General features: G+C 44.2%; 1 protein-coding gene across 5 annotated transcripts in view; it reads right to left on the bottom strand.

Moving 5' to 3' along the window:
- Window positions 1–20,148, bottom strand: part of pfkpa (phosphofructokinase, platelet a) — a 115,192-nt gene that overhangs the window by 15,750 nt on the left and 79,294 nt on the right. For all 5 annotated transcript variants that reach the window (XM_078232853.1, XM_078232890.1, XM_078232863.1 and 2 more), the window contains 4 exons: window positions 17,152–17,304; window positions 12,500–12,664; window positions 3,040–3,101; window positions 205–316 (listed from right to left, as the gene is read on the bottom strand). In XM_078232853.1, coding sequence (XP_078088979.1) covers window positions 205–316; window positions 3,040–3,101; window positions 12,500–12,664; window positions 17,152–17,304 — 492 coding nt within the window. The remainder of the gene's footprint in view (window positions 1–204; window positions 317–3,039; window positions 3,102–12,499; window positions 12,665–17,151; window positions 17,305–20,148) is intronic.

Raw genomic sequence — 20,148 nt, 5'->3', positions numbered from 1 at the left:
ACTGGGAAGCCATGCATGATTTCTTAGAACCGGTGTAGAATGCTGCACGAAATTACAACTTAACAAGCAAAACGTCACACAGCAACAAATGTGGAATAACGTAACTGTCCCCATCATTCGTCAGAACTGCAATTCACAATTAAAATGAAGGACTTCACCGAAAACAATAATACAATTGAATACAATAGCCTGATGCATCATTACCTGTTGCATATGGCCCAGGACATTTTTTCGGCAGTCAAACACACCCTTCCCTTCTTCGCTGTATAACTGATAGATGAAGTCCGTTGTGTAATTTTCACTGCAGTTTTCATTTCTGCAACATATGCAAAAAGGTGAAAGATTGAGCTGGAGTTAATGTAGCCCTTCGGAGTGGGGTGACGATGGTAGCTGGGCACACTTAATTGTAACTGTGAAATTCTCCTGGCCTAACTCCCCCCCCTCCCCCCAACCCAATTAAGTAGGAAGGCAAAAGGAGCTGATGCAGGATTCCTGTTGGCAGTGGGAGCCAACAGACACCCATTATTCGAGAGTCCAGTGTAATTTGGTGGTGCCCAAGAGATTAAATGGAGCCACATAGCTTTCCCTAGTCACCGATTGGCACCCCTTTTCTCCTCTAGTATAAATTGTTGTGATTGTTTGAAATGTGGCATTCTTGCATTTGTCTTGAGTGAAAAATGAAAAGCTTTGGTAATATACCTTCCTACTCAGCAATTTTCTTAAGAAATATATTTAGTTTGAATTTTTAAAAAGTACTGAACTTGAGACACTGGTCCAGAATTTACTGAGTGCTCAGTTAAGACTGTCTCCCGCACTCTTCAGCTCAATCTCTTACACACTGCAAATTGTTGGAAGCGGAAGCTAATAACAGGAAGGTGAGGCCGATGGAGTATGTGAAACTACAGTGAATGATGGGTCCAATGATCTATCTTTTACCCAATCGGATTTGAAGATTGAGAAGGAAACAGGAATGGCAGAGAAGGAAATGGGGAGGTTACAGCCGGATTAGGCACAGAAAGAGAAACTATAAAGAACTGAGAAGGGAAGAAAAACTGGATTGAAAGAGAGCCAGGAAAAGAAATAAAAGAATTCTATGAACAGTTGAACACCTGAAGAAAAGGGTCTCCTCAGTTTTAACTGTTCCCTCCCTGAGCCAGAGTGGTTGAATGGCATTACAAGAACACAATACACATTAAAAGTGTACTTACACTGCCAAGTACCTAACCATTCCAAACTGGTTAGCTTAAAAGGTAATTAACACACAAAAGCAGCAATTTCCTGAAACTCTTGGCAAACTGCCGTTTTGTGAAACTCATGGCCAAACAGTATAAACCACGATCATGTGACGAGGCTAGCCCATTGCACTTGGGCTGTGCTGATGTCTGCGATGGTGGTTTGCCCAGGCTAGGATAGAGTAAATATAGGAACATTGGAATTAGGAGCAGAAGTAGGCAAATTCAGCCCTTCGAGCCTGCTCTGCCATTCAATTAGATCATGGCTGATCTCTCCCTGGTCTCAAAATCCACCTCTTCCCCATATCCCCCCTTTTTAATTAGAAATATATCTATCTCCTTCTTGAACCATTCAATGATTCAGACTCCACCGCGCTGTGGGGCAGCGAGTTCCACAAATTCACCACCCTCTGCGAGAAGTGGTTCCTCCTCATCTTAGTTTTAAATCTACCGCCTCTCAACCTATACCTGTGACCTCTAGTTCGAGATTTCCCCAAGAGTAAACATTTGGTCTACATTTACTTCATCAATCCCTTTAAAAATTTTATATACCTTGATCAGATCCCCTCTAATCCTTTAAAGCTCCAGCGAGCGTAAGCGCAAACTGTTAAATCTCTCTTCGTATATCAACCCATTCATCCCCGGAATCAATCTGGTGAACCTCCTCCGAACTGACTCCAATGCTACCACATCCTTCTTCAAATAAAGAGACCAAAACTAGACACAATACTCCAGATGTTAGCGCTGCTGCTTCACAGCTCCAGGGACCTGGGTTCGATTCCCGGCTTGGGTCACTGTCTGTGTGGAGTTTGCACATTCTCCTCGTGTCTGCATGGATTTCCTCCGGGTGCTCCGGTTTCCTCCCACAGTCCAAAGATGTGCTGGTTAGGTTGATTGGCCATGCTAAAATTGCCCTTAGGTGTCCTGAGATGCGTAGATTAGAGGGATTAGCGGGTAAAATATGTAGGGATATTGGGATAGGGCCTGGGTAGGATTGTGGTCGGTGCAGACTCGATGGGCCGAATGGCCTCTTTCTGTACTGTAGGGTTTCTATGATTCTATGTGGTCTCACCAACACCCTATACAATTGCAACAACACTTCTCTACTTTTATACTGCAGTCCTTTTGCAATGAATGCAACATCCCATTTGCCTTTTTTAAAACATGCTGCACCTGCATACCGACTTTCTGTGATTCATGAACATAGACACTCAGATCCCTCTGCCCGGATGCATTTTGAATCTGCTTAGGTAATAAGTTGCCTTACTATTTTTTCGACCTCACACTTTCCACATGAAACTCCATCTGCCAAGTTGTGGCCCATTCTCCTAGCCTATCTATATCCATCAGTAAAACCTTTATATCCTCTTCACAGCCTGCTTTCCCACCTATTTTAGAATCATAGAATCAGTGTAGCGGATAAAGTTAAACCGAGGCTTAATCTAACGTTTTCAAAGCCATCTCAGCCTCTTGGCTAAGGTGAAGCATCAGATCAAGCCTGGGGAGGGGGTGCAATGCCTCATCCAGTCAACTTGGATCTTGTTTGATCAAGCCCAAGATGAGGTACAAAGACTCATCTTGGATCTGGTTTGTCCTTCACGTGGCGACCATGATTTGGGTTCAATTTGCATTGGGTATTTTGGGTGGAATAAAAGTATCAAAAGGTACGAGGAATAAAAAACAGGATAAAGAGGCCAGCAGGAACTGTGTCTTCCTCGCCAAGAATTGCTGGAAGATTGATACATTAATAATGTTTCACATGTTAAATGTTGTGCTATTTTGCACACAACTGTTGCGCAATTCTCACCTGAGCACCAAACCCCGTTGGACAGTCGTCTTCATCTTTCCTGTCAGATGTTCCACATTGCTCTGAAAAACAAGATGTTAATGCGCATAAGACAAAGGTCAGCTTTTATATTATTTTCAGCACTTTTTCACAAAGAGTAATTGGAAGTCACTTAATATTGTCTAAAGTAACGTGTATTCACAAAATTTGGATAGGCGTCAAATGCCTTTCCCAAAGAATGTAAGCATTAAACAATGACTAATTAATGCCAGAAATGCGCAACAGATCTGGAAGCAACTGTGGAGAGAAGGGTTAAGGGTTATGGGGAGCGGGCGGGTAAGTGGAACTAAACCACTATTAGATCAGCCATGATCTTATTGAATGGCGGGGCAGGCTCGAGGGGCTAGATGGCCTATTCTTGCTCCTATTTCTTATATTCTTGCACACTTTTCCCTTTCAGATAACTGTCTAATTCCCTCTTGAATGCCTCACTTGACCTGCTTTTACCACACTCTCAGGTTGTGCCTTCCAGACCAAACCACTTGCTGCGTCAATAAGCTTTTCCTCATGTTGTCTGTTTCTTTTTGTGAATAACTTTAAATCTGTGCCATTCTCGATCTTTTCACAACTCTAACCTGACTCCTCATGATTTTTGATTACCACTATCAAATCTTCTCTTATCCTTCCCATCTCCCAAGAAAAACAGTCCCAGTTTCCCCAATCTATCTTCACAATTGAAGTTCTTCATCCCTGGAATCATTCTCATGCATCTTTTTTGCACTCTCTCCAATGCTTAGAAACAAAGAAAATAGGAGCTCCGCCATTCATTATTACGGCTGATCATTCAACTCAACAGCTTGATCCTGCCTTCCCCACATATCCTTTAATTCCCTTCACCCTAAGAGCTAAATCTAAGTCCTCTTAAAAGCACAATGTTTTGGCCTCAACTGCTTTCTGTGGTAGAGGATTCCACAGGCTTCCACTCTTTGGGTGAAGAAATGTCTCCTCGTCTCAGTACTAAAGGTTTCCCCCATATTCTTAGACTGTGACCAGCACGAAATCAGGGCAATAGCACAGTAGAGAAACACCAAGAATACTGCTATGTTAATGATCACAATTTGCCTAGCACAAGTTGCAAATTCACCATCATCATCTGCCCATCAATGGAAAGTCAGACTTGTCTGAGCCTTGGAAAGCAGCATGTATTCTATAAGCTTTAAGTGGTTTGCAATCATTACAAGGAGGATCTTGTTAAAGCAACAATGAAACTTAATACAAAAGTCAATACCGCAGATGCGAGTAACTGGAAATATAAACAGAAAATGCTGGAAGCCATTAGCAGGTCAGGCAGTAATCTGTGGAGATGGACAGTTAGCAGTTCAGGTTGATGATGATGATGATGATGATGATGCCGCCATATGGTCCATTGTATCTATACCGAGTCTTTGAAGAGTTACTGAATTTGTCCCCCTCCCTATTCTTTACACATAACCTCGTAAATTTCTTCCTTTCAAACGCCTGTTGCAATTCTCTATTTAAAGTTACTGTCGCATCAGGCAGTGCGTTTGAAATCAGAATAGCTCACCACAAATACAAAATACCCTATTATCCCTCCAGTTTTTTTTACTAATGACCTTAAAACTGTCTCTTTTGGTTATTGACCCCTCTGTCCGTGAATACAGTTTATCTATTATGTCAAAACCCCTCAATTGCAGGTTACATAATTCCATATGTACCTCACAGCTTTGCTTGAAAGAGTTTATGAAATTATGAACTATCAAGGTAGTGTCCTGGATCCAGCCATCTTCAGTTGCTTCATCAATGACCTTCCAGCCATCATATGGTCAGAAGTGGGGATGTTTGCTGGTGATTACACATGTTAAGCACATTTTGCAACTCCTCAGATATTGAAGCAGTCCATGTCCACATGCAGCAAGACATGGACAACATTTGGGCTGATAAGTGGCAGGTAATATTCATTTCAGCCTATGAGTATCTATAACAAGAGAGAATCTAACTGTCACCCTTTGATGGCATTGCCATCAATCAATCCCCCACAATCAATAGCCTGGGGGGTTACTATTGACCAGAAACTGAACTGGATTAGCCATATAAATAATGTGGCTACAACAGCAGGTCAGAGATTGGGAATTCTGCAGTAAGTAAATCACCACCTGACTCCCAAAGCCTGTCCACCATCTACAAGACAAGTCAGGAGTGTAATGGAATTCTCTCCTCTTGCCTGGAAAAGCAACCTCCAACAACACTCATGAAGAACACCACCATCCAGGACAAAGCAACCCACTTGGCTGGCACCTCATCCACCACCTTAAGCATTCAAATATTTATTCTGCCACTGTATGTTTGTGTGGACAGAAGTGTGCATCTACAAGATTCATTACAACAACTTACCAATGCACCTTCAATAGTACCTTTCCAACCCATGATCTCTACCATCTAGAAGGACAAGAGCAGCAGATGCAACCACAAGTTCATCCTCCACGTCTTACATCATCCTGACTTGGAACAAAATTGCTGTCTCTTCACTGTCGCTGGGTCAAAATCTGGAACTCCTTAACACTACTGTGGGTGCACCTATACCAAAAAGGCAGCTCATCATCACCCTCTCAAACACAGCTAGGATTAGACAATAAATGCTGGCCGAACCAGTGATACCCACATCCCATAAAAAAATGTAAATGGCATAATGTTAAGAGGACTTTACTATTATTTTCATTTGAATGGTAAAGAATAAGTCCAAAAATGTGATGGGGGATAAATGTAAAATAAAATGCCTTTTTTAAATGTTATGTTTTCTCGGATTATTACCATAATAAAAGCCACACCTAATGTCAGTGCCTTTCACTCACAACAGTGCTTGTTTCAGTGTCTTAAGATAACTTGCAATATCATTCAGGCCATGGTAATCATATCCTGGATGTGCTGGGAGTCTAAGGATTCTTTTAGCAATGAAGCTTATATAATCCACTTAGAAGTAATGTTAGAATCTTCGAATGAATTGATACTGTACAAAAAACAAAGAACAGTACAGCACAGGAAACAGGCCCTTCGGCCCTCCAAGCCTGTGCCGCTCCATGGTCCAACTAGACCAATCGTTTGTATCCCTCCATTCCCAGGCTGCTCATGTGACTATCCAGGTAAGCCTTAAACGATGTCAGCGTGCCTGCCTCCACCACCCTACTTGGCAGCGCATTCCAGGCCCCCACCACCCTCTGTGTAAAAAACGTCCCTCTGATATCGGAGTTATACTTCACCCCTCTCACCTTGAGCCCGTGACCTCTCGTGATCGTCACCTCCGACCTGGGAAAAAGCTTCCCACTGTTCACCCTATCTATACCCTTCATAATCTTGTACACCTCTATTAGATCTCCCCTCATTCTCCGTCTTTCCAGGGAGAACAACCCCAGTTTACCCAATCTCTCCTCATAGCTAAGACCCTCCATACCAGGCAACATCCTGGTAAACCTTCTCTGCACTCTCTCTAACGCCTCCACGTCCTTCTGGTAGTGCGGCGACCAGAACTGGACGCAGTACTCCAAATGTGGCCTAGCCAGCGTTCTATACAGCTGCATCATCAGACTCCAGCTTTTATACTCTATACCCCGTCCTATAAAGGCAAGCATACCATATGCCTTCTTCACCACCTTCTCCACCTGTGTTGCCACCTTCAAGGTCCCTCTGTGTTTCTATACTCCTGATGACTCTGCCATTTATTGTATAACTTCCCCCTACATTAGTTCTTCCAAAATGCATCACTTCGCATTTATCCGGATTAAACTCCATCTGCCACCTCTCCGCCCAATTTTCCAGCCTATCTATATCCTGCTGTATTGCCCGACAATGCTCTTCGCTATCCGCAAGTCCAGCCATCTTCGTGTCATCCGCAAACTTGCTGATTACACCAGTTACACCTTCTTCCAAATCATTTATATATATCACAAATAGCAGAGGTCCCAGTACAGAGCCCTGCGGAACACCACTGGTCACAGACCTCCAGCCGGAAAAAGACCCTTCGACCACTACCCTCTGTCTCCTATGGCCAAGCCAGTTCTCCACCCATCTAGCCACTTCTCCTTGTATCCCATGAGCCTTAACCTTCTTAACCAACCTGCCATGTGGGACTTTGTCAAATGCCTTACTGAAATCCATATAGACGACATCCACGGCCCTTCATCAACCGTTTTTGTCACTTCCTCAAAAAACTCCACCAAATTTGTAAGGCACGACCTCCCTCTTACAAAACCATGCTGTCTGTCACTAATGAGATTGTTCCGTTCTAAATGCACATACATCCTGTCTCTAAGAATCCTCTCCAACAACTTCCCTACCACAGACGTCAAGCTCACCGGCCTATAATTTCCTGGGTTATCCCTGCTACCCTTCTTAAACAACGGAACCACATTCGCTATCCTCCAATCCTCAGGGACCTCACCCGTGTCCAAAGAAGCGACAAAGATTTCCGTCAGAGGCCCAGCAATTTCATCTCTCGTCTCCCTGAGCAGTCGAGGATAGATGCCACCAGGCCATGGGGCTTTGACAGTTTTAATGTTCCCTAAAAAACCTAACACTTCCTCTCTTGTAATGGAGATTTTCTCTAACGGGTCAACACCTCCCTCCGAGACACTCCCGGTTAACACGCCCCTCTCCTTCGTGAATACCGATGCAAAGTATTCATTTAGGATCTCCCCTATTCCCTTGGGTTCCAAGCATAATTCCCCTCCTTTGTCCCTGAGAGGTCCGATTTTCTCCCTGACAACTCTTTTGTTCCTAACGTATGAATAGAATGCCTTAGGATTCTCCTTAATCCTGCCTGCCAAGAACATCTCGTGACCTCTTTTTGCCCTTTTAACTCCCCGTTTGAGTTATTTCCTACTCTCTCTGTATTCCTCCAGAGCTCCATCTGTTTTCAGTTGCCTGGACTTAACGTACGCCTCCCTTTTCATTTTAATCAGATCCTCAATTTCCCTGGTTATCCACGGCTCTCGAATCCTACCTTTCCTATCTTTCCTTTTTACAGGCACATGCCTATCCTGCAGCCTTATCAATAGCTCCTTAAAAGACTCCCACATGCCAGACGCGGACTTACCCTCGAACATCCTCTCCCAATCAACATCCACCAATTCCTGCCTAATCCGGCTATAGTTAGCCTTCCCCCAATTTAGCACCCTGCCCGTAGGACAGCACTCATCCTTGTCCATTACTATCCTAAAGTTAACAGAGTTGTGGTCACTATTTGCCACATGTTCCCCTACCGAAACTTTGACGACCTGTAAATATATAAAGCTTTCGCTGCCAATAATTAACAAAGAAGTATTCTTACAGTCGCATTTTTGCTTTTTATTGTTGCTCATCTTTCTATCCACCACTAGCTGGCACTAATTTGGACAGGATGAAGAATTCGTTCATTCCTATCATTTTTTCCAAGTTGAGTAAGATTTCGCAGCAATGTTTCCCCAATTTCTGAGAATCATACTATAAGAAGAATCCTGGTACAGCAAATGTAAACGTTATTGCACTGTGGAAAGAAAATGGATAAGAAATGAACGCGACCAGAGAGGAGGAGAAACGCCAGCAACCCACCGTAACTGAACAAATACAGCATGGATAAAACTGAAGGAATAGAGTTATTTCAAATGCTCAGATATGGAGACTGCAAGCAGCTTTTAAGCAAGAGTCACAGAACCAATAATAATTCAGCTTCAAATAAGAATACACAGCAATTCCCCTCAGACAGAAGAAGCAGAATTGAATTGTAAAGCAGGAAATGATCTGTTGACCAATTCTTAAAGAGGAGCTGGACCAACATCTTAAGAACAGGATTGAAAGATAAACAATAATATTGCCAAGAACAAAGTTCATATTTATATTAACAAAGGAAACCAGATAAAACACACCCCTTGTGAACGCATGACCGAAATGCATTTGGGTACTGTCAAAACTAGGGACTTTGTGGAATATATAATAGCAAACTACCACAATCTTTCCCTGTCTGCAACTGTGACAATGGAAAGCAATAACCAAATTCCTTATTTAGGCAGGCCACTCGGGGCTGAAATGAAACAGATTCTTTCCATGACATCCACTATGTGTTTTAATGAACACTTTGATGTGACAAGAGCTACTAGAACAAAGGTTAAAATTAGACTAAGTGTATCTAAGGACATAAAAGTGGAGGGGCTGGGGGAATGCGTCATGAATTTAGCAGATAAGATTCCACATCATGAATGCCAGAACCATGACGAAAGGGAAACTGGGTAGGTGAGGGAAAATGTAATGGATCAACATGATACGGTCTGCTGCTCTAATCTCCATACATTTATATAATGCTATTGCTCTACATAACACATAAACAGACAGTGCGATAACATATTCTCCACTTGTCTGGATGAATGTAGCTGCAATATTACTGAAAAAGCTCCACACCGTTGAGGACAAAACAGCCATCTTATTAGCACCCCATTCAGCATCTTAAACATTCACTCTCTCCAAATCAGTGGCAATAACTGTGTACCATCTACCAGATGCACTGCAGCAACTCACCAAGGCTTTTCCAACTGCATCTCCCAGACCTGCAGCGTCTGCCCTGCTTGGGGAAGGTTAGCATGGGTCGCACGGTGGCACAGTGGGGTTAGCACTGCTGCCTCAGAGCCAGGGACCTGGGTTCGATTCCAGCCTTGGGTGACTGTGTGGAGTTAGCTCATTCCCCCCCGTAACTGCGTGGGTTTCCTCCAGGTGCTTCAGTTCCCTCCCACACTCCAAAGATGTGGGGACAGATTCTCCCAAAAAAATTCTAAGAGTTGAATTTGCGTAAAAACTGGAGTAAATAAAGCTGGCTTTTTCAGCGGGAGTTTAAAAAAGAATCTCCCACACTCTGTGCACTGCTGAGTGCACTAGCGTGAATCACATTAAAGATCAGGGGTCGGGGCCTATTCCCACTGGAGAGGCCAGCAGCTTAGCGCTGAGCGGGCCACTGCGCATGTGCCGATCTGACAGTGCAGAGATTGGCTCATGTGCAGTGGCTCCTGTCTACCGGCCTCCCGATCGCTGGCTAGCCCTGCAACCCCCGCAATGCCAACTGTGTGATCCCGCCCCTCCCACGGCCTGATTGCTGGTCTCCTGAATATGTCTGGGCCAGCCTTGACCCCACCCCCCCAACCCCGATCTCCCCACCCCCTCCCCACCAGTAGTCCCAAACCACCCCCCATTCCCGCAGTGTCAAGCCCCCCCCCCCCCCCGCCCCACAGTCAACTCCCCCAACAGCCTGCCTCCCCACCCACCCAACCCGGATGGCCAGTCCCGAACGCTGGCCCCCTTCCCTCCCTCACAGATCCCGACTGCAGAGTAGCAGCGGGAACCCAAACCCCACCGATTGCCCTCCCAGAGGCCCCAGCCACTTGGCACTGCCTCGCCTGGTGGGCAGTGCCAAAATGCCCCCTGGACACTGGCACTTTGCCCCTTAGGCAGTTCCAGGGGGCCCAGGCTGACACTGCCAAGGTGGCAATGTCCAGGGGACAACCCCCCCCCCGGCGCCTGACCCTCTGGGAGGGCCTTGATTGACCCCCCCGTCACTCCAGCGGGGTCAGGCCACCAGTTCCAACGAAGTGGAGAACTACTGTAAACCCCGCTGGTGTGAAAGACTCCTGGCGGGGTGGAGATGCCAGCAGATCCAGAGATTTCTGTCCCAGGGCTGCTAATGGCACTTAAACTGAATGCAAATGAGGCGCTGAATACATTTCCAGCAATTTCTGGTGTGGACCTGACGGCACCGGAGACTCTGTGCTGAGAGACGCGCTCAGGCCCGGCTCCCATCCCACTGCGCTAAAAAAGCAGTGCAGCGGGATAGGAGAATCACCTCCATGTAGTTTTGGTGGATTGGTCATGCTGATTTGCTCCTTAGGGCCTTATTTTACCATTTTGATTCTAGGTGCTGGGCGGACGTGGAACTGGAAATGTTTCAGATCCGACTTTTAGACCCGTTCTCAGGCGCCCCCACACGCACTCTGCCTGCAAAAATATCAGCGATTCCAAATCGCGCTGCACAAGCCTGTGGGTGGGGCTTAACACACCCAAAGCCCTGCAGCTCCGATCGACACCTCCAACTGCGCATGGGCAGACAAAAAATTATAGAATGCGGCTCCCCTGCCACATCGCCCCGGGCCGGATAATGCCTCCCTCCCCCCAGCCCCCACAGACATTGGCCCACCCCCAACAACATTATTGACCCCTTTATTCCCCCAACCCCCTCCGCCACCCAGACCGATCGCGGCCCCTTCCCTCCTCCGATCTCAGGCGGAGTGGCATTGGAACTCCCTTCCCCCTCACTGATCACAGACAGAGTGGCAGTGGACCCCCCCCCCCCCCTTCCTCCCTCACTGATCTCAGGCAGAGAGCCACCAGACTCATCTCCCCACCACCCCGCACCCCCAACTGATCTCAAACAGAGTCGTCAGACGCTCAGCACGTACCTCCTCACTCACTGGAGCGCCCGAATTGGACTTTTGTGGAGCATGTCTGTTTTGCGCCGATTCTGGATGGGCGAATGCGGTAGTAAAGGGGGAAGTGCCGGTAACGTTGGGCGTGTAGCCCATTAAGACAATTTTAATGCATGCAAATGCATTTAAATGGTCGTTGCGCCCGTTTCGGGTGCGGTGCCGATCGCAGCCATTTTCAGGCCTTGGTAAAGGGGGAACCGGTGTGGAGGCGGGCGCGGATCGCGCTACTCGCCTCACACCCAACTTTACCAAGTTTCTGCACCCGAAAATGGGTGCAACTTGATGGTAAAAATCGGGCCCTTAGTGTCTCAAAAAATGCAGGTTAGGGGAATTAGCGGAGTAAATACATAGGGTTACGGGGACAAGTCCTAAGTAAGATGCTCTGACGGAGAGTCAGTGCAGACTCGATGGGCAGAATGGCCTCTTTCTGCACTGTAGGGGTTGTATGGAACACCACTACCCAAGTTCGCGTTTAAGTCCTACACCATCCTTACTTGGAAATATAATGTTGGTCCTTCATTGTCATTTGATGAAAATTCTGAACTCCCTTCATACAACACTGTGCGAGTGCCTACACCACATAGACTGCAATAGACTAAGGAGACAGCTCACCACCACTTTCCCAGGGGAAATAAATGCTGACCTTGTTCATGACACGAATGAATAAAAAGACGTGTCGATGGATACATATATGTAAACTGTAAAGTTTTTAAAAAAGTTACAAATGGCTAATTGTAGCAAAAAATGTTTACTTCTAAAAAGATCTGGTTGGCTGTAGGGATTCGCATTCTAATCAGTATTCTGTAACTTGATTTTTGTGTCTCTGTGCCCTGTTTGAGAGCACATTTCCACTCATCTGACGAAGGAGCAGTGCTCCGAAAGCTAATGGTGTTTGCTACCGAATAAACCTGTTGGACTTTAACCTGGTGTTGTGAGACTTCTTACTGTAAAAAAAAAAGAGTACAGACCTGCAACTCACGGATGTCAAATTTCTCCTCAAAGATGTAGGCAACATCAGCACCAGCAGAAAGGCCACTCATGCTTGCTAGATAGCCACAGTAACCTCCCATGGTCTCAATAATAAACACACGACGTTTTGTTCCACTTGCTGATTGCTTGATACGATCACACGTCTAACAAGAAAACATCAGGTTAGTATAGAAAACACAAATTAAATTGAACAGAACAGTTCAGAATCAATTAAGTTTGTTTTATCGTCCCCAGTTACCTATCTGCTCGTGTGATCACAGAAAATATTTTAAGATATAAAATGCTAGCAGAATTCAGCATTTCTCAAACACACCTGTACAGTTTGTTCCATTGTTTGGTGTTTACAGATGGACAGGATTATCCACTGGTTCTATAATTTAGCTACCAAATTTTGTCTTTGTGGGATAAATATGTTGCTTGGTAAGAGTTCTAGCATTTGATTGTTTGCTCTCTAATAACACTGCGGGTGTACCTACACCACATGGACTGCAATATTTCAAGAAGGCAGCTCACCACCATCTTCCAAGGGCAATTAGGGATCGGCAATAAAAGTGCTGGTATAGCTATCGAATCCCACACCCCTTAAAACTATAAAATGTTCAATTTTTACTTGTAACAACAGAATATTTAAACTTATTGCACAACAACTAGGGGTCATGGTTTGAGGATAAGAGGTAAACCTTTTAGAACTGAGGTGGGGAGAAATTTCTTCACCCAGAGGGTGGCGAATGTGTGGAATTCACTTCCACAGAATGTAGTTGAGGCCAAAACGTTGCGTGATTTCAAGAAGAAATTAGATATAGCTCCAAGGGCTAAAGGGATCGAAGAATATGGGGGGGAAGGGGGAGAAATCAGGATATTGAATTCGATGATCAGCCATGATCAAAACCTGGGTGCTTTGGCATCCTCTCTCAGTCCGAAAGACATGCTGGCTAGATGCATTGCCCATGCTAAATTCTCCCTCAGTGTACCCGAACAGGTGCCGGAGTGTGGTGACTAGGGGATTTTCACAGTAACTTCATTGTAGTGTTAATGTAGGCCTACTTATGACACTAATAAATAAACTTAAAATGAATGGCAGAGCAGGCTCGAAGGACCGAATGGCCTACTCCTGCCTCTAGTTTCTATGTAACAACGGCAAATCATTTTATATGAATAACATTTGTTTCACTATAGAATTAGGAGCATGTGCTCTTGGTTTAGAATATAACAATTATGACGCGGAAGTTAATTTAAATTCTTTTGGTCATCAGTGAAGAACATTCAGATGGTGCTTTTTCCATTAAACAGCAGAAAACTTGCAAAGTGTGTTTAATGACGATAATTGAGAAAAGGTCCAAATTAGTTATCCTCACAGCTTACTTTAAAATGGAGGACACATAAAACAAGCATAATCCTGTGAAATTGCAGCTTTCCATGGCATATGTTATGCAAAATTTATGGGAATTTCTTGGCAGAAGAGAAAAACGAAATTAACTGCCGAAATAGCACGCGACACGAACACTGCCGGACAAAAAAAACATTGCAACGCCAAGCACGTTATGCGCAGAGCCACAATAATTATAACATAGCTAGCCTCAACATAATTAAAACTGAAAGAGATGGGGCTTACCTCCACAATGGCATTGACAGAAGTGTCAGCACCAATAGTTAAATCAGTACCTGGCATGTTATTACTTATGGTAGCAGGCACAAGACATAGTGGGATGCAAAACTCCTCAATGCATGAGCGTGCAAGATTTAATTGCACCATAGCTTCATAACCCTGGATTTCCGGAACAAACATAATTTAGCACTTATTTCTGACTATCACACCACAGAGTGTAGCATAATATCATATTGCTTTTAAATGTAAGGAGAAGTTTGGCTTCCCATTCGCAAACACAAACTGCAAGCACAAGTGCATGCAAAGTGCCTGCGATCAATACAAACCTGCACAAGAAAGCTCACACTGGCACACACAGCCCAAAGCCAAGTTTGAAGCAATGTCAGCACAATACTAATTTTGAGCACCAGTAAAGACTATGCAGGAGGAGTTGGGGGAAGACATAGAATAGCTCACAAATGATTAGGTATAGACTAAGGCTTCCTCATAATCTTGAAACTGCATCAAAAATTTAAATGGAACAGTAAAAGGGAATGATTTGCTTCACTTGGAATTCAAAATGGCATGATTGAAACTTTGGCAGATGCAAATCAATTTTTTAATAACGGAATTATCAGCAATAGGAACTTGCATTTGTGCAGTGCCTTTAGCAAAGGAAAACATCCCGAGGCTATTCAAAGTGAAATTGGGCAGATCTACACCGAGCCAAAGAGATATTGGAAGGGTTAGACGAAAGCTCAGCTAAAGAAGGTAAACTAATGAAGGTAATCATGCTTGAACGCTTGTATGGCTGGAGGGAGTTACAGAGATAGGAAGGAGCAAGACCATGGAGGGATCCGAATACATAGGTGAGAACTTTAAATTTGAAGCATTGATGGGCCAGCAGCCAATGTGGATAATAGAGCACATGAGTGAGTAGGGCTTGAAGAGATCAAAAGTGTAGGACAAATAAAAGATTTACTATTTCAGTGTTGGATCTAAAATCCTGTTTTTCCTTTCAGGATGTTGTTGCTCTTTGTATTTCCTACTGTCCTATTTTGGAAGATCAAATTTAGGTGTGAATTATACTGTAAACCTTAGGAACATTAACAGAGGGATCTGGGCATGCAAGTCCACAGATCCCTAAAAGTGGTAACACATGTGGCCAAGATAATTAAGAAGGCATGTGGCATGCTTGCCTTCATCAGCCGGGGTATTGAGTACAAGGGTTGGGAAACTTATGTTGCAGCTATATAAAACCTTGGTTAGGTCATATTTGGAGTATTGCGTGCAGTTCTGGTTGTCACACGATCAGAAGGATGTGGAAAATTTGGAGAGTAAAAGAAGGTTCACCAGGATGTTGCCTGGTCTCGAGGGTGTTGACTATGAGGAGAGGTTGAATAAACTAGGATTGTTTTCACTGGAAAGATGGAGACTGAAGGAAAACCTGATAGAGATCTACAAAATTATGAGGGGCATGGACAGGGTGGATAGTCAAGGGTAGAAGTGTTAATTACAATGGGGCACAGACTCAAGGTGAGAGGGGAAAAGTTTAAGGGAGAAGTGTGTGGGAAGTTTTTCATGCAGAGAGTGGTGGGTGCCTGGAATGTGCTGCCAGAGGAGGTGGTGGAAGCAGGCGCATTAGCAACATTTGAGAGGCATCTGGATGGGTACTGGAATAGGGAGGGAATAGAGGGATACGGACCGAGTAAGGACAGAAGTTTAGTTAGGGCATCATGATCGGCACAGGCTTGGAAGGCCGAAGGGCCTGTTCCTGTGCTATACTTTTCTTTGTCGCAAGATATAGGAAAATGCTTCTAAGGATTCGAGCTTAACGCTAGCGCAGTTTCAGGAAAATGAGAAAGTGTAGCCTCGTTTTCAGTGGTGATTAATATGAAACAAAACTAAAACAACTAATCAAATTTGTAGCAGACAGTGATGGCACACAGATATTGAGATTTTTAAGTACAACTGGAGGACTCGGTTTACCTACCTTTAACACTATCCAACTGCAGCATCATCCACTAGCATTCAGAATGGTCATACTGTTGCATACACCACAAAAATCACCAGGTTGTTTCGGGGAAAATAAAGTTTCTGCATTTTCTAGTAATTTAATCACTTGGATTCCACAGAAAAGAACAATAGCAAAAAATACTGTGGAGAGAATGTTTTGGATGGAATGGACTGCAATCTATGCCAGTTTACAGTGTCAACCATGACTCAGCTGGTACCACACTTATCTCTTATTGCAGGACATGAGCACACAAATCAAAACTGACAACTCCAGTGCAATACTGAGGGGAGTGCTGCAGTGTTGGGAAATTCTGTCTTTTAGATGGGAAAATCAAGTCAAGCCTGGCCTACCCTCTCAGGTGGGTGTAAAATATTCCATGGCATATTTTCAAAGGAGGACAAAATTTATCCTTTCAGCAATACTGCAAAATCTGCTCATTAGTTATCACCTGTTTGCAGGGACTTGCAAGGGCTGCGGCACTTCCTCTATTACAAGGGCTGCACTTCAAAAGTGCTTTATTGGCTGTAAAGTGCTCTTGAGACATCTGAAAAGAGCTATAAGCCTTTCTTTCTATTTTGGAACAATGAGACACCATATCATTTCAGTATCTAGTTTGAAAGTATCTGTGGCTGTTTTCAATGAGCCGCCAGATGAGATGAGATTTGCAAATATAGTGCTTTTCAACTAAATAAAGACACATTGACATCACTTCAGAGCTGCCAAGAATAGGAAGTCAGATCAAAGACTCTTGAAAACTAGCTTGTAGGAAATGGCATCAACAGTGCTTAGAATCACGGGCTAATTGATAAAGGCTCTAAATGAGTTCATTCATCCGAAATTAGAACTCCAACAGTCCACTGTGAAGCCCCAGTCAACAAGATTAAAATGGATGTAACCTTATATTGGTGAGGGAAGTGAGTGGTTTGGAACAGCAGTATGAACCTTGCTGGTGCTAGTAGATAACAGATGCAGTTCAGATAATGGCTTGGACCATTGTGCTGTAATTACACATTCCTAGACAGACTTACATCGGTTATAGCGTTCAGGGCAGTATCTGCACCAATGCTGAAGTCTGAACCAGGCACATTGTTGGAGACAGTGGCAGGAACCATAACCATGGGGATACAGAACTCATCATACGTGGTGCGTGCAGTTGACAGCTCCAAAAGTCCCAAGTATGCCTGGGGGGCACATCCAAATTAGCTTGCATGTACAACAGTTAAATTAGCAAGAAAGGGCCAAAGGGGGAGCCACTTGTAAACTTGCACTCTCACGAGGTAAAAAAAATATAGAACACACATCATAAACAGTAACATTTTGCATCCAAATTCAACATTTCAGCCTCCCGCTGTGACCACCCAGCACTCCTCTCCCTCCTTCAACTAGGAAAGTGGGTTAGGTCAATAACATGGACATCTCCCTGTAATTCACCAACAACCAAACAGGAGTAGTCAACAGAAGGTATGATTCTATGAAGGAGAACAAAAAGTAGATGGTATTGTGCCTCAGGGAGTAGCACCCCATGTCTCACTCTGCACTCTAGAACTTGCTGACCAAGAGTGAAGAGGTTCAACAAGTCGATCATCAGCGTACTAATCATTCCAAAACTTTCCCACTATTCGCCAGAAGGGGAAAATGTCTGCATGCAAAAAGAACAAAGAAACTTACAGCACAGGAACAGGCCCTTCGACCCTCCAAGCCTGCACCAACCATGCTGTCCGTCTGAACTAAAACCCCCTACCCTTCTGGGGACCATATCCATCTATTCCCATCCTATTCATGTATTTGTCAAGACACTCCTTAAAAGTCACTATCGTGTCTGCTTCCACTACCTCCCCCGGCAGCGAGTTCCAGGCACCCCCCAACCCTCTGTGCAAAAAACTTGTAGATAGGAAACCAAAAAAAAAACTGGAAAAATAAAATTACCAACTGCTTTTCATCTTCCTGGACTGTATCCAGTGTCACACAATAATGGTCTTATCATCATCCCACTCAGGATTGGTGGAACTCTTGCAGCGACATGGTTTCAGATAAAGCTCGGCACAACATCATGGGCCGAAGGGCCTGTTCTGTGCTGTACTGTTCTATGTTCTATGACGTATGCATTTGTGAAACCCAGTCAAGACTGACACTAAAATTCCATTTTCTAGCTGGCTGTCAAACACCCCACTGCTGGCACATCCAGAACACCTCTGCATCATCAATTAAATACAGTAAGTCTCACAACACCAGGTTAAAGTCCAACAGGTTTATTTGGTAGCAAATTTGCTACCAAATAAACCTGTTGACTTTAACCTGGTGTTGTGAGACTTCTTACTGTGTTTACCCCAGTCCAACACCGGCATCTCCACATCATCAATTAAATGCATTGACTTTGTTATATATTGGGTCTTCAGTTGCACAATTACACAGAATTATATAGAAGATTACAACAAGGAAACAAGGCACTCAGCCTACCCATGAGCCTTCTCCCAACTTGTTTCATCCCAGTCTATCAACTGTCAAATTTACCGTCCAATCATTTTTATTGTCCCCTGCTACAGAACATCCAGTGGCGCTGCTTTGCAGTCACTTAATAACCTATTATGGACTATAAATCCCACCCAATGAGTGGGATTCTCCGGCCGTGCTTGCCCCAAAACTGGAGAATCCCGCCCGAGGTCAATGAACCTGTGTGTGGTCCACCCCACACTCGCTACAATTCCTGTGGTGGGCGGGACGGGAGAATTCCCCCCAACGTCTTTGGTTAATTACCTATTGAAAAAAAACACAATTGTTGGAAAGAACAGGTTGCTCATTAATTTCAAGTATGGATAGTGGAATTCAGATCGACTAGTTGTATGCCTAGTCTTGAAACACCTATCCTTGTCCAATTCCCGCAATTTGCCATGCTCTCATACTGGCTGAATGCAAATAGCATTGTTTTCAAGCTCTTTTCCACCAAGGTGCTTTTTAATCTCAAAAGGAGCTCACAAGTAAAGCTCTTTGAGGCAGTCTTTCACTGCTATTTTAATACTGTATTGAAATTTTAAAGAATCTACATTCAAATATAAAATTGTCTTGTTCAATGCGCGGAGATGCTAATTCCATATCAAATATTAAAAAGGTGCAAATGTTAAACGTAATCGATAGATGTGCAAAGCTCAGCATCTTGGAGCAAACCAAATTGCACAAATTCAGCTGAGCGTGGTTTCAGTATCAATCACTATTGTTTCGATCAGTTACCATTGATTTGAAAAAATTCCACGTCTTCTAAAACACTCAGAAATTTGACAAAGTTTTTCTTTAACAAAGCCAACAGTAATTTAGCTGTTGTGCGAATTACATATTTGTAACAGGGTGTAGGAAAATTAATGGATGGGGCTCACTATCCGAGTTGGTCAGTTTGGGAACAACACGCGATTGTTTACATGACATGATAGGCTGTTTGCTGCTGAAATAGCACTTTGCAGGGTTAGTTATCCCAGCTAGACTGCCTCCTTTGTGGACTGTATGAAGATCAGGAAGAGATCTGAAGAGCAAAATTTACTCAGCTGCACGAGAGGATTATTGTCAGGATGGGTTTTCAGGATAGGTTTTCAGAGGACGGCACGGTGGCAAGCACTGCTGCCAGGGACCCGGGTTCGATTGCCGGCTTGGGTCACTGTCTGTGTGGAGTCTGCACGTTCTCCCCGTGTCTGCGTGGGTTCCCTCCAGATGCTCTGGTTTCCTCCCACAGCCCAAAGATTTGCGGGTTAGGTGCATTGGCCATGCTAAATTGCCCCTTAGTGTCCCAGGATGCGCAGGTTAGAGGGGTTAGTGGGGTAAATATGTGGGTTTACGGGGAAAGGGCCTGAGTGGGATTGTGGTCAGTGCAGACTCGATGGACCGAATGGCCTCTTGCACTGTAGGGTTCCTATGATTTTTGAATATTGTTTTGTCCTTCGGCCAACGTGAGTGTTTTTTGTATGTTTAGTGGATTTTCTTTCAGACATTTGGCAAAGCTTATGCTCGAGAATTGCATTTGATTTTCAAACATATACACA

The sequence above is a fragment of the Mustelus asterias genome, chromosome 2 (genome assembly GCF_964213995.1).
Source record: "Mustelus asterias chromosome 2, sMusAst1.hap1.1, whole genome shotgun sequence".
NCBI classification, from domain to species: Eukaryota; Metazoa; Chordata; class Chondrichthyes; order Carcharhiniformes; family Triakidae; genus Mustelus; species Mustelus asterias.
Note: the sequence above shows the minus strand (reverse complement) of the source record. Positions and strands in the feature narration are given on the sequence as shown.